Source organism: Engystomops pustulosus, chromosome 8, assembly GCF_040894005.1.
Source record: "Engystomops pustulosus chromosome 8, aEngPut4.maternal, whole genome shotgun sequence".
NCBI classification, from domain to species: domain Eukaryota; kingdom Metazoa; phylum Chordata; class Amphibia; order Anura; family Leptodactylidae; genus Engystomops; species Engystomops pustulosus.
Genome location: NC_092418.1, coordinates 92,924,129 through 92,942,926, shown reverse-complemented (window position 1 = coordinate 92,942,926; position 18,798 = coordinate 92,924,129). Strand labels below are relative to the sequence as shown.

General features: G+C 42.4%; 1 protein-coding gene across 1 annotated transcript in view; it reads right to left on the bottom strand.

Moving 5' to 3' along the window:
• The window catches only part of NOSTRIN (nitric oxide synthase trafficking), a 43,187-nt gene extending 24,699 nt beyond the window's left edge, over positions 1-18,488 (bottom strand). Inside the window, exons 1-5 of the mRNA XM_072121804.1 lie at positions 18,227-18,488; positions 13,366-13,451; positions 10,646-10,729; positions 3,394-3,456; positions 681-762 (exon numbers count right to left, since the gene is read on the bottom strand). Of these exons, the coding sequence (XP_071977905.1) occupies positions 681-762; positions 3,394-3,456; positions 10,646-10,729; positions 13,366-13,451; positions 18,227-18,277 (366 nt within the window). The 5' untranslated portion in view covers positions 18,278-18,488. The remainder of the gene's footprint in view (positions 1-680; positions 763-3,393; positions 3,457-10,645; positions 10,730-13,365; positions 13,452-18,226) is intronic.
• Positions 18,489-18,798: the final 310 nt, after the last annotated feature.

Sequence of the window (18,798 nt, the reverse complement as noted above, 5' to 3'; positions counted from 1 at the left end):
TAGGAAACGCCGTAAGCCCATTGCCATCTATGGGGGACATATATACGGCAGTGTGAATGTAGCATTAGTATGTTTGAGTGAATGTTTGGCCTAGCTGCAGTTACCGAGCATGGCCACTACTACATGGTGGATAGGGCCTCCTGCTTCCAGCTCTGTCGATTATACACAGTAGCATCATAGCCACAGGTAGTTGAGCACAACTGAGTGTTCTGGGGGGTCCTGGACCATGATCACTCTGATATTGATGACCTATAAGGATGTTCAATTCTCAGGAAAACATGAATGGGACGAAACTAAAAATTCTAAATGTTTGGCCTACAAAAATAGACAACCCATGACAACCCTGATGACATTAAATTCACACTTTCCTGAAAAGCGTAATATGTTTATAGATGATTTTGACAAAAAAATATGTCTCCTCCATTAATAATCAGATGCAAATTGCCTGTATTCACATTGATTTCATCTTATGACAAGTCTTATGTGAAGGTTTGCTGCTTGATCTGGCTCCAGACTTTAGAAGACAATATTTAATTTGAAGACTAAATTAATGGCAAGTGATAAAAATGTCGCAGAGAGGTTTACTACATGGGGAAGGATTATCAAAAATTGTGTCCTGAACGCTATAGGGAATGTAAAGGAGTCTTTAATTCTCCAGAATAAGTGCAGTCAATGGTTACCTTCTTCCTCTTCTTGTCGTGTTCGTCCAGGACTTGATTTGTCGGTTTTATGGCTTCTTGTACGATGGATGTGCCAAGTTTTCTAACCATTGCAGAGAAAGCAGAAGGGGTCATGAGGCTTTTGAACTTCAATAATAGCAGAATATGTAAAGATTTTTATTTCAGACTACAGTACATGAACTACAGTAATACCAGAGACTGAAGAAGAGTTACGCAGGTCTAACCACCAAATCTACTGTACATTGTGATTAATGTTGAGTGGACCCAAAGCGCAAAGTTCTGAACTTTGTGGGTACAAGTCCCCTGGACCCGACCCCAGGCTTCAATAGAAATTGGGGTCCTGGCTTGACTCCACCAAACTCCCCCTCAAACCATTAACCTCTGTAATTGGTGCTAATTGTTTAAAGGGCACCTGTCAACAGAAATTGGCCTAATAAACCATTAGCAGTATGTTGCTAAACAGCTGAGCAGCTTCTAGATGATATTTCTTTCATGAGCTGGTGTGGTGGCATCATCCAGAAAATCAACTTTAAAGTGAGATGTAAATTGGTTTTATGACATCAAGGAGGAGGGAGAGTTTTACACTGAAGTCACCCTGCCTTAAAACACCATCTTTACTGTAATTGATGGTCCTGCATCCAGGGAAATCACTGATCAAATCTCCTGAAGTCTAATGTGTGATGCAAATCAAATGGTAGAAGGTGTTCAGAGGCAGGGAGAGCTTGACTTCATTGTTAAACTCTCCGTCTCCCTGACTTTAGTAAGGGACCCCTGGTCAGGAAAGTTCTAGAGTCAGAGTGGAAAGAGACTCAGAAGAGCTCAGTCAGACTTGTTAGTCTAGAATGAAGAGTCAGTGCAGTCAGCACACCAGACCAGATCTGACCAGTTAGTCAGAGAGCAGGAGAGCTCAGCTCCCTGCCTGAGTGGAGTGAAGAGTTAGTTAGTGAGAGAAAGGGATATCATCCTACCTTCAAGGGTGATATCTGAAGCATCCTACTAGGACACAGCTACCTCCCAGCCTGCCTTTGCATCCAGGCTTGAGATCCATTCCTGTGGTTCCATCTCCAACTGCAGCCCCAGCATTCTACCATTTGTCAAGGCACGTTGCTACTGTTCCTGTCGGCTCCAATAAAGAACTGTAAGTTAATTTTGTTCAACGTCTGCCTCCGTCTGGTCCCTGCTACTACGGCTGTCACCATCACGGGCACCCTATCCACCACACAGGGACTCATACTTCAGACCCCAAAGGGTTGCCCCAGGGAGAACCGCTATAGCAGCCTCTCCCTCATCATTTCTTGCCAACACCACCCTGCTGGAGACCTGCCAGGCTGTAGGACAGCTCTCCGGTCCCCATACCAAGCACCGTGACACTAGCATGCCTAGGCCGCAACCGCCAGCCACTCAGGTATTCCGGGCCCCGGCTGTCTCCAGGCCCCAAGAAAAGGCTAGGCCCAGGAGGGGGATGTTGCAGATGATATTCTGGATGATACCAACAAACTGGGTCATGAAAGAAACATCATTTAGAAGCTGTTTTGCTGCTTGACAACATACTGGTAGTGGATTATTAGACCAATTTCTGATGACAGGTTCCCTTTAAATGCTGATGGCACTAACATGCAATTTTGGGCGAGGATCATTGCTCCCTGATGACGTCATATTAATAACATCTGTGATCGGTGCCACCATCGATAACATGTTTTACTGGTGCAGGGTATTAAAAATTTTAATGGGTCCACTCATCACTACATGTGATATTGGAGTTCCTAAATCACTGAATCCCCTCCACAATTTTACCTGAGTGTTTACTAATTGCGCTATATAAAATATCCACTGCTCAAATCATTTGGTGGGGCTGGGCTGGGGACCATTCCATGTAATTGGCGGTTATTTATCATTAGACTGGCTCCTTGTGATAGTTTGTGATAGATGTCAAAGGGACTTTGCGCTGTCCTATTTTCATTTGGCGCAATGGCTTATAAAGATATAACTGTTCGGTTGCATCCTTTAACAAAAGCAGGTAGTATTGTTCATTGTTTTCTTAGGAACTAGTATAATGTGTATCATAGATATGGGTCCTCCAGCCACAAGCAGATTATAGCCCTTTGATATCTCGAAAGGGCGTCCACCAGCAATTTTGACTATAAAGAGCTGTAGGCGGTATTATGCATTGAGTACAAAGATAAAAATGTACATTTAGTTCATCCCATTAGCCACCTAATACGATAGCACAGATCAGGCTCCCCAGCAGAATCCCAGAGGCACATTCCAAAAGAATGAAATTTACGATCTAGCCTGTCAAAAAACAAATAGCTTCTTTATTTGATCATGTACATGAGACACAAAATGCAGGTAACAAACGTGTTTCCAGTGCAGAAGGCACGCTTATTCATGGCTAATTGAGTGTTAAGTATTGGTCATGTAGATATGTGTAGATATACCTTTCTGTATGTTGTTAGCAGAAGCAGGACTGTAAAAAATGTATTTGTATTCAAGGATTGTAACTGGACCTGGAGCACTAGAGGGAGTGTCCTCACACTGCTGTGCTTTGTAATCTGTGCATTCAACTGCTCCACAGCAGAAATGTGCAGGCTCTAATATGGTGTTCGCATATATATAAATATTGCAATGCATATCTACGTAGTCTGCTATGGGAGCCTGGACACATCCCAATCACCTACATAGTACAGGAGACACATAGATAGCACACACTTACCTATGGACTTCAGCTTTTGTCTTCATCTCGTCACAGGCGCAGGCCCAGGCTGCATTAATGCAACTGAATACATGAGGAAAAGAAATCACACAAACATCCTTAACATGGGTTGTCTAAAACAGAGGTCCCCAACCTTTTTTGCACCAGGGACCGGCTTTAAGCTAGACCAGTTTTCCATGGCCCGGTGGGGGCGGGGCTTTGGTCATATGGGGTGGGGTTATGGAGGGGTGGAGCTTATAATATAAGATATCAGGGAGTGTCCGGACCAGATCCATCATATTGGTTTGGTGTAAAAATAAAGCAATGCAAAATGCATACAGCGTATCGCCATTTAGTTTAAAATGCATACAGCGTATCGCCATGTAGTATAAAATGCATGCAGCGTATCGCCATGTAGTATAAAATGCATACAGCGTATCACCATGTAGTATAAAATGCATGCAGAATACCGCCATGTAGTATAAAATGCATACAGAATACCGCCATGTAGTATAAAATGCATACAGCATACCGCCATGTAGTATAAAATGCATACAGAATACCGCCATGTAGTATAAAATGCATACAGCGTATCACCATGTAGTATAAAATGCATGCAGAATACCGCCATGTAGTATAAAATGCATACAGAATACCGCCATGTAGTATAAAATGCATACAGAATACCGCCATGTAGTATAAAATGCATACAGAATACCGCCATGTAGTATAAAATGCATACAGAATACCGCCATGCAGTATAAAATGCATACAGAATACCGCCATGCAGTATAAAATGCATACAGAATACCGCCATGTAGTATAAAATGCATACAGAATACCGCCATGTAGTATAAAATGCACACAGCGTGCCACCAAGTAGTATAAAATAGATACAACGTACCGCCAAGTAGTATAAAATGCATACCGAGTACTGCCATGTAGTACAAAATAGAAGCCCTGATAAATATCACAAATGCTGCATATACATACAGCATATATACACATAAACAAACAGTAGATACAGCATATACACATATACACATATATACACACATATATACACACACACACACATATTACATATATTTACACATATATACACATATTACACATATATACACATATTACACATATATTTGCAAAGATAAAGTAACCTTACCTCTCTGCAGCGGTGGTGGCGCGGTGAGGTAGCCGGGAGCGGGTAGGTCTTGAGAGCCGGGAGGCTAGGGAGCCTGGAGCTTAAGCGTTGGCAGGGGGGGCGTTAGCGGAGCCGGGTTGAGACGGGAGTGGAAGGGGAGCCGGGAGCAGAGAGCCGTAAGCGGGTAGGTCAAGAGCCGAGAACCGGGAGCGGGGTGGCAGAGGGAGCAGAGAGCGGAGAGCGGAGGGAGCGGTAGGGGAGCTTGAGCAGGGGCAGGGAGCCGAGAGAGGGGGGGGGGCGTTAGCAGAGACAGGTTGAGCCGGGAGCGGAGAGCCAGGAACCGGAGGGAGCGGAGAGCCGGGAACCGGAGGGAGCGGAGAGCCGGGAACCGGAGGGAGCGGAGAGCCGGGAACCGGAGGGAGCGGAGAGCCGGGAGCAGGGAGGATGTTAGCGGAGGGAGCGGGAAAGGAGCCTGGAGCTTGAGCGGGGGCAGGGGGAGCAGGGAGCCGAGAGCCTGGAGGGGGGGAGCTCGGTGCCGGCAGGGTCTGGGGGCCATTGTAAGGTGCCGGCGGCGTCGGGGGGTGGGCGCAAGGTGTTGGCAGCGTCGCGGAGCAAGGTGCCGGACACAGGGCTGCAACGTGGTCCCGTCCGGTGCGGGAGCTCAGTGCTGGCCGGTGCCGCCCCTGCGCGGACCGGCTGGTGAACTCCAACGGCCCGGTCCTGGTCCGCGGACCGGCGGTTGGGGACCTCTGGTCTAAAACATAGGGTAGCTACCGTATATACTCGAGTATAAGCCGACCCAAGTATAAGCCGAGGCCCCTAATTATACCACAAAAACCTGGTAAAACCTATATTTTTACTCGAGTATAAGCCGAGTTTGGGTTTGCAGCACATTTTTTTGTGCTGAAAAACTAGGCTTATACTCGAGTATATATGGTATTTAGCCATATTCAAAGGGAGTCTACCAGCAGGTCTCACCATAAAAAGTTGAAGACATCATTAGGTATTGTCCCTGGAAATCTGTGTTATCATACCTTTGTCTGAGTTGTAAGCAGCAGCAGGAATGTGAAAAAATGTATTCATGTTCCAGGAATGTAGCTGGACTTGGAGCACACATCTCCCTACACTGCTGCACTGTGAGATCTCCCTACACTGAGATGCTTCTCAGATCTCCTCCCCCCATTGCTATGATATCTAACCAGAAACCTACTAATTCTCTTACTCATAGCAAATGTAAAGGGCTGTGCACCTGGTTAGTAAAGCGATCTCACACAGGAATACGCGCAAGTTGCAATCCTGGAATAAGAGTCAATGGTTCAGTCAGTCGGTCCTTTTATAGAGTTTGACGGCAGAACCAGACTTCATGGTCTGTCTGCCACAGCCAGCATCCTAACTTCAGGAACTTCTAGTGCCTCCGGCCTACTGCCTAGCACCCAGGGCAAGTCCGGAGACTTAAGCCCAGAACTGAGCTCCACCACCGGAGTCAGTTCCATCTGCACCAGCCCGGCCTGAAACTAATACCAGGCTGCGTGTAACCTTCCTGCTGACCGGCTCTCCATGACTCTTCCAGCTTAAGAATCTGCTGTTTATAGTTTTGGTCGTTGCCTGCTGTTCAATATAGAACTGTAAGTGCACAATGTTACCTGCTGGAGACCTTCAAGGCTGTAGGTCAGCCCTCCGGTCCCCATACCAAGCACCGTGACATCAGTGTGTCACAGCCCGGCTGCCTCCAGGCCCCAAGAAAAGGCTAGGCCCCGGTGGCAGATGTTGCATAATCAGTGTTGTAGCTTTATAGATTGTTGTTGCAATGAGCAGAGCAGGTCTCCCATCCCCTTGCCCCTCCTGCTGTTGCTATATAACACAAGCAGAGGGAAAAGGGAGAGAGCAAGGGGTTGAGTGACAATTGTTCTGCTTGTAACCGTCTTTGAATCTGCAACACTGAGGGCTTTGTTAACGCCCCCAGTGCCTAGCCTTAGCATAATTTTAATAGTTGATTTTAGAAGGACAGAGGGCACGGATAACAGATACAAGAAGATTTTTGGATGTTTGGATACATTCTGGTGTGTGCCCCTTCTAATAGGACCTGCTCTCGTTTCAAATTCTTATGTTGTTGTTTTAAAGAGAAAAAAGTTTTTAAAGTTAACAAATGCAAATTAAGCCATAATTTTTGTGCCTTTTTTGTAAAAACATGCGCATAAGAAACTTTAAGAAAAGCAGATACTGTCCAGGGAGGGGGGGGGGGGGTTAGGGGTGGCACACACCAGTATGTCAGTGTGCTTGGTTTACAATCCATCATCCTGGTGGTCAATGTCCTTTAATTTTCATATAGTTAATAGACATCAAAGTTTAGCAAGTTTGCTAGAACTTCCGGAGCACATACTGTATTATGTACTGAAGTAGCACCTGCACATTTAGGATGGGCATCATAAAATTCATCCAAATATGCGCTGTGGAGATCTCATGTATTATGTATGAGTCACACCAGTAATAGTTATTTAGGAAAGTAGAAAATACTGGGGAATTGAGCTGAAATGTGGATGTAGCAGAATGTTGTCCTCTTGTGCATAGAGCAACGCCTGCCAGATCACTGACGACTTAATGATACGGATGGTGCAGCTGCTGCGGACTCATTGAAAGAGCGAGCTGATTGATCGAGTTATTATTATGTGTAATTTATAGCCATGTCGATGTAGAAAACCCTCACGCTACATCTATCAGGCCCATGAATGAGACTAAAGAGAATGCTAATTCTTGAGAAAAACGACTGCTTTTAAATTACCAAGTAACGTAAATGTGAACGTCTGATGGACATGAAAATAGACCAGAAAAATAGTACGACCGTGTTCACACGTGGCATTTACATTGCGTTTTAAAATGCAATGCAACTGCTGAGGAGAGATTTGCCAAATTGCACTTTGTTAATATTTCCATTCAATTATATACTAAGGGTTTCGCGGATCGCACTTTAGTCGGATTTTGGACATTTTCAAGATTTGGGCCTCTGTGACAGCTATTTAGAAGGGGATTGTGTCGCACGCAACTGGATTTTGGCGCAATCGCGAAGACTTTCATGCAACAGAGATGGGGGGGGGGGCGGGCCATCGGGCGATTGTGTCGCAAGACAATGCACTTACATGCACAGGGAAGAAGAAAGTGAACTCCAGGGGACCGAGCAGGGAAGCGACAGATCGAGCGACGGATCGAGCAGGACTGGATAAATAAATGTGCCCCAATGTGTTCACATCACGATAATGGGGGGAATTTAACAATGTGTCTCAGGTTGCACCAGTTTCTAGCTGGAAAACACTAGTCTTTTGCTGCGCCAGATTTATCATGGTCATGATGAATTCTGGTGCAGGATAAGACTGTCGGTTCCTACTTTAGACCTACTTTTAGTTGGTCTAAACTGTGCACCAGAATTTTGGGCGCACTGATGATTTCCTGCAAGCCACGCCTATTTTGTCTGCTGGCTGTGTTTGGTACTGCAACCTGGGTCCATTGCTTCAGTTTTTCCCTTTTTTAAAAAGTTATAAAAGAAATAAATGTGTCACAGTGTCGAAAGACTAGAAATAACCGGCACTTGTTCCAGGTGCAGCTTATAGGACAATTAGGACATCAAAAGTGCAAATGTTTGCTTAATCTCCCCCAAAGACTGGGAAGATGCCACTTCATCACCCGGGTTGAGGATTCCCATCAGATAGAATAGGGCATAATCATTAAATGAAGGACACCCTGTTTGGAATAGACTTCTATTGCCTTCCGTGATCCCCATCGATAAAAAAAGTGTGAAGACACCCATAGAAATCATTGGATTTTAAGGCATCCGAAATTATCACAGAACCACTGATGTGAGAAACAACGCGAATGTGAAAAAGGCCTTAATGGTTCCTGTTAAATTTAAACATAACAGCAAATTAAAGATTCCAGAAGTAAAAGCAGCTCTACAACCATAGCCAATTGTTCTTATAGATTAGAGATCCGCTATACATTGAGAGTATTCAGTCTAGTTATGTCACTCCCGTACGTTACAGATTAGCCTGCATGAACCCTACACTTCAGGGTCACTAATCTTATCTCAAATCTAAAGAGCTAAAGAATGAGATGGATAGTGGGGGAGGGGGGGGGGGGTCAATTGTCTGACCTGTGAAACTTGTGATCGGTATATATCAAAGGTTTATCCATCCTTAACAGGCGTTTGTGTGTTAGGAAAAGTAAGATTTATTTGCAAACTTTTTCCAATAATTAAAAAAAAATCTCAATAACCTTATAAAACTTTTGGATTACTTCTTGACTCCAGTTTCTACTTTTCTCATTTACTGCTTGATCCAGTGGCCACGAAAGCTCCTCCAAAGTTTTGCCTGGACCAGAGCCAGGCACAATGGGGCCTGTGAGCCATATACGGCGGTTAGGGGTAGCACTTAGGGAGCAGGGAGGTGGGGGAGGAAGGAATCGGGGCGGGGAGGCTTGTAATAACTAGAGCTTGGAGGCCTTTTAAACACCTGGGCATTATTAGCATAAAAATGAATATTGTTTTCTAGGCAAAAGGAGCAGAGCTCCTAATTTTCATAACGTTCGAACTGCACTGCAGCATTAATATTTATTTATCATTAAAACTGACTGTACATTTCCCTTAGGGGGTTATTCAAATTATATATGAGGTTTTATGCTAAACAATTGAGGAAGTAGTGAAATACTGAAAGTACTTTACTTAGGTTAATTGGATGACCTTTACACACAAACAAATATCATCACATTTTACTGTGGGGTCAAAGGGCAGCGTCCATCATGCTATAACAATGCAGACTGTACTAATCGATCACTTTCTGTTTGGTAGCTACTGCTAAATTTATTGTTGCCCTAACACTGATTCATACTGGGTGTGACTGATATGAAGGTTCCCTTCTCATTATCTTCATTGATTTTATGACATCATCAATGTGGCCAAAGTGCTATGTGATTTAGCAGACTAACTTACGTATATCCTCAGCAATAGACTTACTGTTGAGTCTGTGTCTGGGTCTTTTGCAGTTCTTACTGTCAGTCTGAGAAAATGCTGAATTCTGAATTTCAGTCATAAGTCTGTACAGAGCTCTATGGCCAGATTCCTGGTTGACTCTACCTTGCATGGCTGTTTGCAAACACTGCTCTGAACCAGCAAGGGTTAACACTCTCGATCTCAGAGCTCTGCCTTGAAGCAGATTCCCTACTCTAATTAATTCCCCATGTGTGCTAACCTGATTGCTTGTTATAGATTTTCTTGCTTACGTTGTCTGTCCTTTGCTTTCTATCCATCTGTATTTCTTTTTTTTTTATATTTGGCTTACATTCTTGACTATTCTTCTGTGTATACAATTCTGTACTTTTAACTCCACAAAAGGGTTTTGTTATGGAATGAAACAAAACATTCCGTACTTAATATGCTACCTTAGTTGTGACCCCGATTATCAACATCCCCTTTGTATTATTTGTTTGTCTGTCTTGTTACCTGTCCACACTTTGGTGCAGGGAGGGACCATCTTCATGGCTGTCCTATATTGTCTATAATATGCAAAGGCAAGCAGGTAGGGCTGTTTGGGGAGTTGGGTGGAATTTTAGGGTTCACTGGCCTCAAGTCCATTATCCCCATTAGACTGACCATTAATAAGCAAAAGCTCCTTTTACACATTAGAAAAAAGTGACAGCACTTTAGAGTGAAGTCTATCACTTTAGGTTACAGGCTACATTCCTAAAGATGTCCATTTACATCTCTTACCTGACCATCTCAGTTCCCTGACGTGCAGCCACTTGTCCGCTCAGATCAGAGACCACTTTACATGCAGATTTGTCTTTTTCTGTGCAGTCAGTTATTAATCTCACAATGCATCAGCAAAGCATCACATAGGAAGCTAGAAACAGCCTATTCCTGTCTGATTGGTGGACAGGATTTTTACTGTTTCTAGTCTATAGATTATTGACTATATCCTGCTGTAAATATAATTAGGAATGTAGTCTGGAGAGGCAGGTAAGCTATAGGAGATCTTATATTCGGCTTTCAAGCTGAAAATTTTAAAGGGGTGTCTGTTTTGGACAAGACTGAGCTTCAACTCTTACATCATAAGGTATCATTTTTCTTGCAATAATAGTTTTACTTACTTCTTCTTCATGCCGTCCAAAGCTTTTGTCAGCCTATTGGAAACTTTATCCAGTCCCTTGGCATAGTTGAGCTCCAGGTCAGCCCTGCAATATTACACTATGGAGTTATTTGATGGAAAATTTGAGAATGAGGTATCATAAGGATATATTTAAGTGTATAAACTTCAATACAAAATCTTAAAATATCTACCACGTATCAATGGGGCTTTTAATCAGAGGTCTACTCTTTAGGTACCATCATGCACTGGTTTATGGCTACTACTGCTGTAATTTTCATGGGAAACTTTCAAGGCTGAGCTGATCCCTGAGTCCTTGGCTTCCAGAATCCCCAGCCAGCAGCTACTATTACGAGGTGAATTAGTGACCGTATATGATAAAGCTGCTGCACATCCTTCTTGAAGCATCCACTTTGCTTTGAATGGACTTGACTGATTGTGGCTCCTCCACTGTGTATATGTTGAGGCTGCTGATCAATTGAGATGCAGGCTACTGGCCCTCTGTAATATGAATTTGATGACCTATCCAAAATATACATCAGTAATATTGCAAGGATGGAAAATCCCTTTAAAAGTGGTGACATCTGGACACCTCACATAAGCATTGCTGGTCCACTACATACTAAATCTTTTGATAAAATCTTCAGTATATACTGTCCTTCTCCAGTGTCTGAGTTTTCTGTATAGTTCCCATCACACCCTCATGTACTGTGTGTTTGCTCTTTTTTATACTTTAGTGTTTATTTTTATTATCAGATCCACCTTGGGATAACATTGGTTATACAGTCAACACATATAAATCCTGTTTATCTTTATATTACAGTATATCTTTCTTTTTCCTGTGCCTGGATACCCCTATGTGTGCCAAATGCTGCAATATTCTTAAAAGAAACCCAAAAAGATTGATTTAAAAGTGGATACTATTAGGAAATGTCACTAGACTAGCAGTACGTACCAAGTCAACCCCCCCCCCCCCCCATGCGGTTTTCAATGGAGGTTCATTATTCTGAGCACCGGACTACTCCAGCAAGTTTGTCTTTGGGTCCATCATCACTAGACGAATCCTACACTTTGTTGTGGATTATTAAATTACCTCCTTTATTTTTTTGTTCTGAAAACCAAACATCTTTTCATTTTTCTATTAGTATAGTAGTGTGGGGGGTTGTTTTTTGCAGTACAAGTTGTAATTTTCATAATGGTCAGATCTATGACTTTGATGCATATATTCATATATATATTTGATTAGGATATGTGTGTGTGAGTTCCGCACCACAAGATGTTGCCATATATGTCAAAAATACTGCCAATATACAATCACGTGTAATCTGCCATGTCTCATGCGTGGTACCTCCACCTAAAACACTCCGATTACTAAAAGTTATATTAATACAGATATTTGGGTGGGATCATTTCAGATCTTTATTATTGGCTGTTACATAATTCAATCTACCTGTTCAGCATTACGTTAACAGTTTGGGGGCTCCAAAGGGATACATCAACACCTCATCTTGACTAAACTGGAAAGAGTGCCCTCTTATTGAGCAATGCAAAGCTTAGGTAAGTTAGACGTTCTCTTACTGTTTCCCTATTTGTCAGTCCAGGGAAGGAAGCAGGTATCCTGGGATTTTCAGTTACATTTTTTTGGTCTACATTGATTCAATTTTGTGATATTTTTGAGTGTCCTTTTTATCTTTTCATCTATGAAAAAAGTATTTTTTTTCTTGTCTCATTGTTTTTATGAATTTAACTTTAGCTAACTGTCCAAAATTGACACCTAAAGGGGTTTTCCCACAAAAGAAAAAAATTCTCACATTTCCCTAGTGATGTTAACACAATAAAGATCATTTTAACCCTTTGATTTACAATGTTACTCTAGCTCCTATTTCTCCCTCAGCTGCTCAGTAAAAAATTCCAGGGTGTGGGCAGGGCCTCTCTAAGCAGACACATTATGAGCCATTTAGTTTTGTGGGGTGACACTGTGATTAGATTATCAGGGTACAAGGTGTATATGCACTTGCAGCTGGCTTTGACATTGTACTAAGACACTGACACATAGAAAAAGAGATGTGACAGATCAGAGATGCATGAAATTACACAGAGGCTGACAGACTGTTACACTGTGAGCTCTGCTACATCACACAGACATGTGCCTGCCTCCCCCTTCCCCCGGATCACTTATCTCCTTGCAGCTTGTAGCCTCTCTCTGTGCTCATCATGTGCTGGCAGGAAGTGATCGGTGAGAGTCTCTGAGCTCCATGCAGGGGGCGTGGCTACAGGCACAGAGCAGAGACAAATAGAAATCACATCTGCACTGAAGGTTTGATGCCCCCCAATAGTGACGCACAATACAAGTATACTAGATACTGTGGAGTTAGATATCGATTTGGATACATCTATAACTTTATTTCACAAAAGGCGATGCCCATGAATTGCCCTTTTGTGCAGGTATATTTAATGATATCAGTGGGACACCCACTTGTCACCGTACATACAGATTTGTCACAACAGTTTACTAGTGAGCCTCATTCTAATGCATGTGGCTACATATTGCATAGGTCTGCTGTGCAGTCCCTTAGTAAATGAGCCCCAATATGTATTCTCTTACTGCTGGGAGACAGGAGGCATCTATCCTTTCCTTTATATGCCAATGATTGGGATAAAGAACCATTAACAACAAATGTTTAAGTTTCCTACAAAGAGACGATAAGAATTATTCCTACTAACCTTTGTTGTAGAACCGACAAAAGGGTCTTGCAAAAATGTTCTCCATTTTTAGAAATGTTCTTAAGGTCCTGATACACTTTTTCATACTGAAAAGAAATATTATTTTGGATAAAACAAATAGTGCACAATAACTATATATTTGCACAGAAAACTGTAATCCGTGAGATATAATATGTTATGTCCTCATGTATTCAGGTCACGTAAGTAGAATAATCTGTATTTCTCACCTCAGCCTGAGTCATACAATCACCAGAGAGCAGCGAGACCCATATAAATGGAAAAGTGCTGCCCCGTATCCTCTAACATCAGTCTAGTGTCAGGACCCCAAGGTCAGTATTTTCCTTTCTCTACGAGGCCCTACTAAAATTGTTTGTGTTTAGTGTCTTTGGCTCTCAATATAGGTCTGTTTTCTAGTTGCAGAGTTTTATATTCTTTAGACATTCACAGGAATCCCCTGATCTTACTGAATACTGTTTTCAGTACTCATTTTCACTAAAGACAGGTTACAAAAGCCCATTACAGTTGCATTGCAAATATACCTTTGTACCTTCTCTAAGCATTTGCATTACAATATAATTGTGTGTTATAACTTACCTTGCACCCTGACAGAATCCTCTTTGTAGTCCAAGGGGTTGGACTTTGTATTGGATTTCAGAAAACAATATGTGACTTGTCTGTTCTGCAGACTCCTCTGCTCTCAGCCCTCACCTTTGTGCTTCTGCACAGCTCCTTTGTTCTGCTCTTTCACAGAGCTCACAGCCTGGTGAGCCGGCCTCAGTGGGGGAGGGAGGAGCTGTACAGGAGCACAAAGGTGGGGGCTGAGAGCTGAACAGTCTGCAGCACAGACAAGTCACATATTGTTTTTTGAAATGCATCCAAACCAAAGCCCAACCCCTGGGACTACACAGAGGATTCCTGTGGACATGCAGAGAAAAAGGAACAGAGAGAAACAGCGCTACCTAGTGCGAGATTATCCTTGGTTAGTTCGGGGGTGCTCTTGAGGAAGAGGTGCTCTTGGGTGAGATTGGGTACTCACCTTTGCTGGTTGTGCTAGAGACAGGCACAACGCTGGGTCAGGCATATGTGGTAAGTAACCGCTGCTGCGTCCCCACCCTCGCCCCAAGGTTGGGTAACAAGGGCGTATAGCAAATGGGCTGGAGGGTAGGTCACTAATTGTGCCACCCTATGTGTAAAAATGGGACGTCAGAAAGGCGCTGGTCATCAGGGGTAAGAGGTTTCCTTTTATTCAGAGATATTTAGGACAGCGCGTTTCGCACTCCAAACGAGTGCTTCCTCAGGTCTAGGCTTGTTGTGCTGGAGAAGTGATCTAGGTTCCCCTAGGCTTGTTGTGCTGGAGAAGTGATCTCCAGCACAACAAGCCATGGGGAACCTAGATCACTTCTCCAGCACAATAAGCCTAGACCTGAGGAAGCACTCGTTTGGAGTGTGAAACGCGTTGTCCTAAATATCTCTGAATAAAAGGAAACCTCTTACCCCTGATGACCAGCGCCTTTCTGACGTCCCATTTTTACACATAGGGTGGCACAATTAGTGACCTACCCTCCAGCCCATTTACACAGAGGATTATGTCAGGGTGCAAGGTAAGTTAAAACAAACAATTATATTGTAATGCAAATGCTTAGAGAAAGCACAAAGGTATATGTGCAATGCAGCTGTAATGGACTTTTGCAACTTGTCTTTAGTGAAAATGAAGTCCCAGGTGACAGGTTCCCTTTAATCTGCATAGTGATATTTAATTAATTGTAACACCCCCTTCCTCCTCTGTTCTCTGGTTAATGCACCCCCTGCACACACATTTTCAGAACTCACTTCCTGCACACCGCCTTACGCACACCCTGCACACCCCCCTGCATACAATTCCTGCACACATCCCACGCACACCCCCCCCGTTCACAGACACGTTCTTCCTGCACACACCTCCTGCACACACTTCCTGCACACACCTCATGCACACACCTCCTGCACACACTTCCTTCACACACCTCATGCACACACTTCCTGCACACACCTCATGCACACACTTCCTGCACACACCTCCTGCACACACTTCCTTCACACACCTCATGCACACACTTCCTGCACACAATGCCTGCACAAAAATGCTGCACAAACATCCTGCACATACCACCTCCATACAGCCATCACACACATTTTCTGCACACATATCCTGCTTGCACCACCTGCACACACTTCCTGCATACACTGAACGCACACACACCCCTCACACACTTCCTACCCACACCTCTTGCACACTCCCAATCTGCACACACTTCCTGCACACACTTCCTGCACACACACCCTTCACACACTTCATGCAAAGAATTCCTGCACAACCCCCACACACACTTCTTGCAAACAAACCACAAATACACTTCCTGCACACACTTCCTGCACACATTTCCTGCACACACCTCCTGTACATAACCCTTGCACACATCTTCTTTCCTAAACCCTTCATGGGGGAAGCAGTATGTAAATAATTAAAAGGAGTATTAAATAGGTAAATTATTTTTTTTATAAAGGAGGCCATATATAAAATAATTTGGTTGACATTATACTGGAGGTAACTGTGGTATTTTTAAGGGCCCAGTAGGGGGATGTGCTGCCCGGAGCTTCTGCCAAAAAATTGATTTATGAATGATTCTGGACCTGAAGGAGAAGACTTGTATTATGTATTATGAGGTATTATGATGTAACAGCAATGATCATGGTGTGGGGATATCACAACCAAACTAAGTATGTAAGTACAGCACCAGAGCAAAGCTTATTACATAATTACTCAAAACGCTTAAGAATGGTGGGACCAAAATTTTGGCCGAAATCTAAATTTTATCTGAATGTTATCAGGGAAAATTTTAATAAAACAAAGTGCACAAAAACACTTTATTGTGCAAAAAATAAAGGTTCCATTTTATGTTTTACTTTGATTTTTGGTATGTAGAGGTCCATTACAGAAATACAGCACCAGAGCTTTGTACAAAAGTATAGCCTCACAACCAAGCTCTGTACAGAAATAAAATATCAGAACTGGGCTCTGTACAGAAATACAGTATCAGAACTGGCCTGGGTAGAACATATGGAAACAGTACATTGCTCAAAAAACAAGTAAAGAATCAGAATCTCAGTTCATATACAGGCAATCCCCGGGTTACGTACAAGATAGGGTCCGGAGGTTGGTTCTTAAGTTGAATTTGTATGTAAGTCGAAGCTGTATATTTTATAATTGTAGATCCAGAAAAAAAAGTTTGGCCCCAGTGACAATTGCAGTTTAAACATTTTTTGCTGTGATTAGACCAAGGATTATCAATAAAGCTTCATTACAGACACCTTACAGCTGATCATTGCAATCTGGGGCTATAGTAACATCCAGAGAGCTTCACCAGAGGAGAGGTCTGTCTGTAACTATGGGTTTTCTGTAAGTCGGGTGTCCTTAAGTAGGGGACCGCCTGTATACCGCACTAGAACCAGGCTGAGTATACCATTACAAAGCCACAATATATAAGTACAGCACCAGAGCAAATCTGATTACATACTCAAAACTCTTAACAATGGTGGTAACAAAATTTTGGCAGCAGTCTAAATTTTAAATAAAGGTTACATTTTATGTAATATGGTTTTTGGTATGTAGAGGTCTATTACAGAAATATAGCACCAGAAGTTGGCTCTGTACAGAAATACAGTACAAGAACTGGTCTGGGTACAACATACAGCAACAGAACATTGCTCAAAACACAAGTAAAGATTTAGGCTACTTCCATATTATCAGTACTATTCTCTGTACAGAGATGTATCATCAGAAGAGGGCTCCATACAGAAATAAATCACCAGAACTGGACTACTTATATACATTTATAAAGTATATATATATATATATATATATATATATATATATATACAGGCAGTCCCCGGGTTACATACAAGATAGGGTCTGTAGGTTTGTTCTTAAGTTGAATTTGTATGTAAGTCGGAACTGTATATTTTATCATTGTAATCCCAGCCAGAACTTTTTTGGTCTCTGTGACAATTGAATTTTACAAAATTTGGGTTGTCATAAGAATCAATATTAACAATAAAGCTTCATTACAGACACCTGTGATAACTGTTACAGCTGTTTATTGTAGCCTAGGACTAAAGTACAATAAATTACCAATATCCAGAGGTCCGTTTGTAACTAGGGGTCTTATGTAAGTCGAGTGTTCTTAAGTAGGGGACCGCCTGTATATATATATATATATATATATATATATATATATATATATATATATATATCAATTATAATTACTATTAATTCTTGAATAATTTGTAGGTGTAAGTGGGAGATAGATGCCCCCCACATGCTCCACATGGCTTAAGCCCTGGGCGGTCACCTATCTACCCCCCCACCCACACACACACACACACCTACTGGTAAAGTGGTAAGTTCTGCAGTTTCTTGGTAGCAGTAGTCTTTTCTTTCAATTCCAAATGATAAAAACTACCCTGATCTTTGGAAATTTGACTTTGCTTGCCGTGAAACACTGATATGGTATGTGGACTGCAACATTTTCGAGAACGCTATCCCAATACTCTCCCAAAAACGTAACAGATTCACCTCCACCACATCTACATTTCAAACAAACCCCACAACATATAGAGGCATAATAGACATTCACACACGGCAAATAGTAACCAAACTGTTTGTATTGTCTTATGTGAAAAATCCTGATAATTCCAAGCCTCAATCAATTAGCTGAGATAACAGCAGGAGAGTCATAGAAGAAGAATATAATACAATAACCCAAAAGTTTTCGAGTCACACAGTAAATATTTAGATATGGTAAAGTGATATTGAGTCACTTACTGCTGAACCCGCAAATGGGTCTCGGCTTTTGAAAAGATGTATTTGTTCCATGGTCCTTAGAATGTTAGGGAGAGATGAGGAAGAACCAGTGCATCCTGGGACATATTACACAGATGTCACATGGTCGCTCCGGTAGGATAATCCCCAAGCAAGAAGGTGCAATAAAAATATGTAAAATGTAGTACAGCCGGTGTATTATGCTGCAGATAGGAATCACTTATCTCCTGCTATCAGGCAGCAGGGCCCAGGTCTGGGTAATGTGTGCTCTGTCATGTAGGTAAACAGTAACTTATTATACGTTATTGTAATGAAGTCAGTTCTTGTGTGGACTTTAGTCTGTCTTGTATGATAACATAAGTTGTTTGCACTTAGGGTGGTTGAGCCTGGATCACTGTCACTTTATATATATATTTATTTACATAAAGGAATCCGCTGATGAGCCATAACTTTTACGCTTATATATTGACCTCTAAATACCTCTGCAGCTATATACAGTATATCAATGCGTACATGGTGGAATCATTTATTTATACAGTCTATATTAGATATACATTGTATAAACTGGGTATATA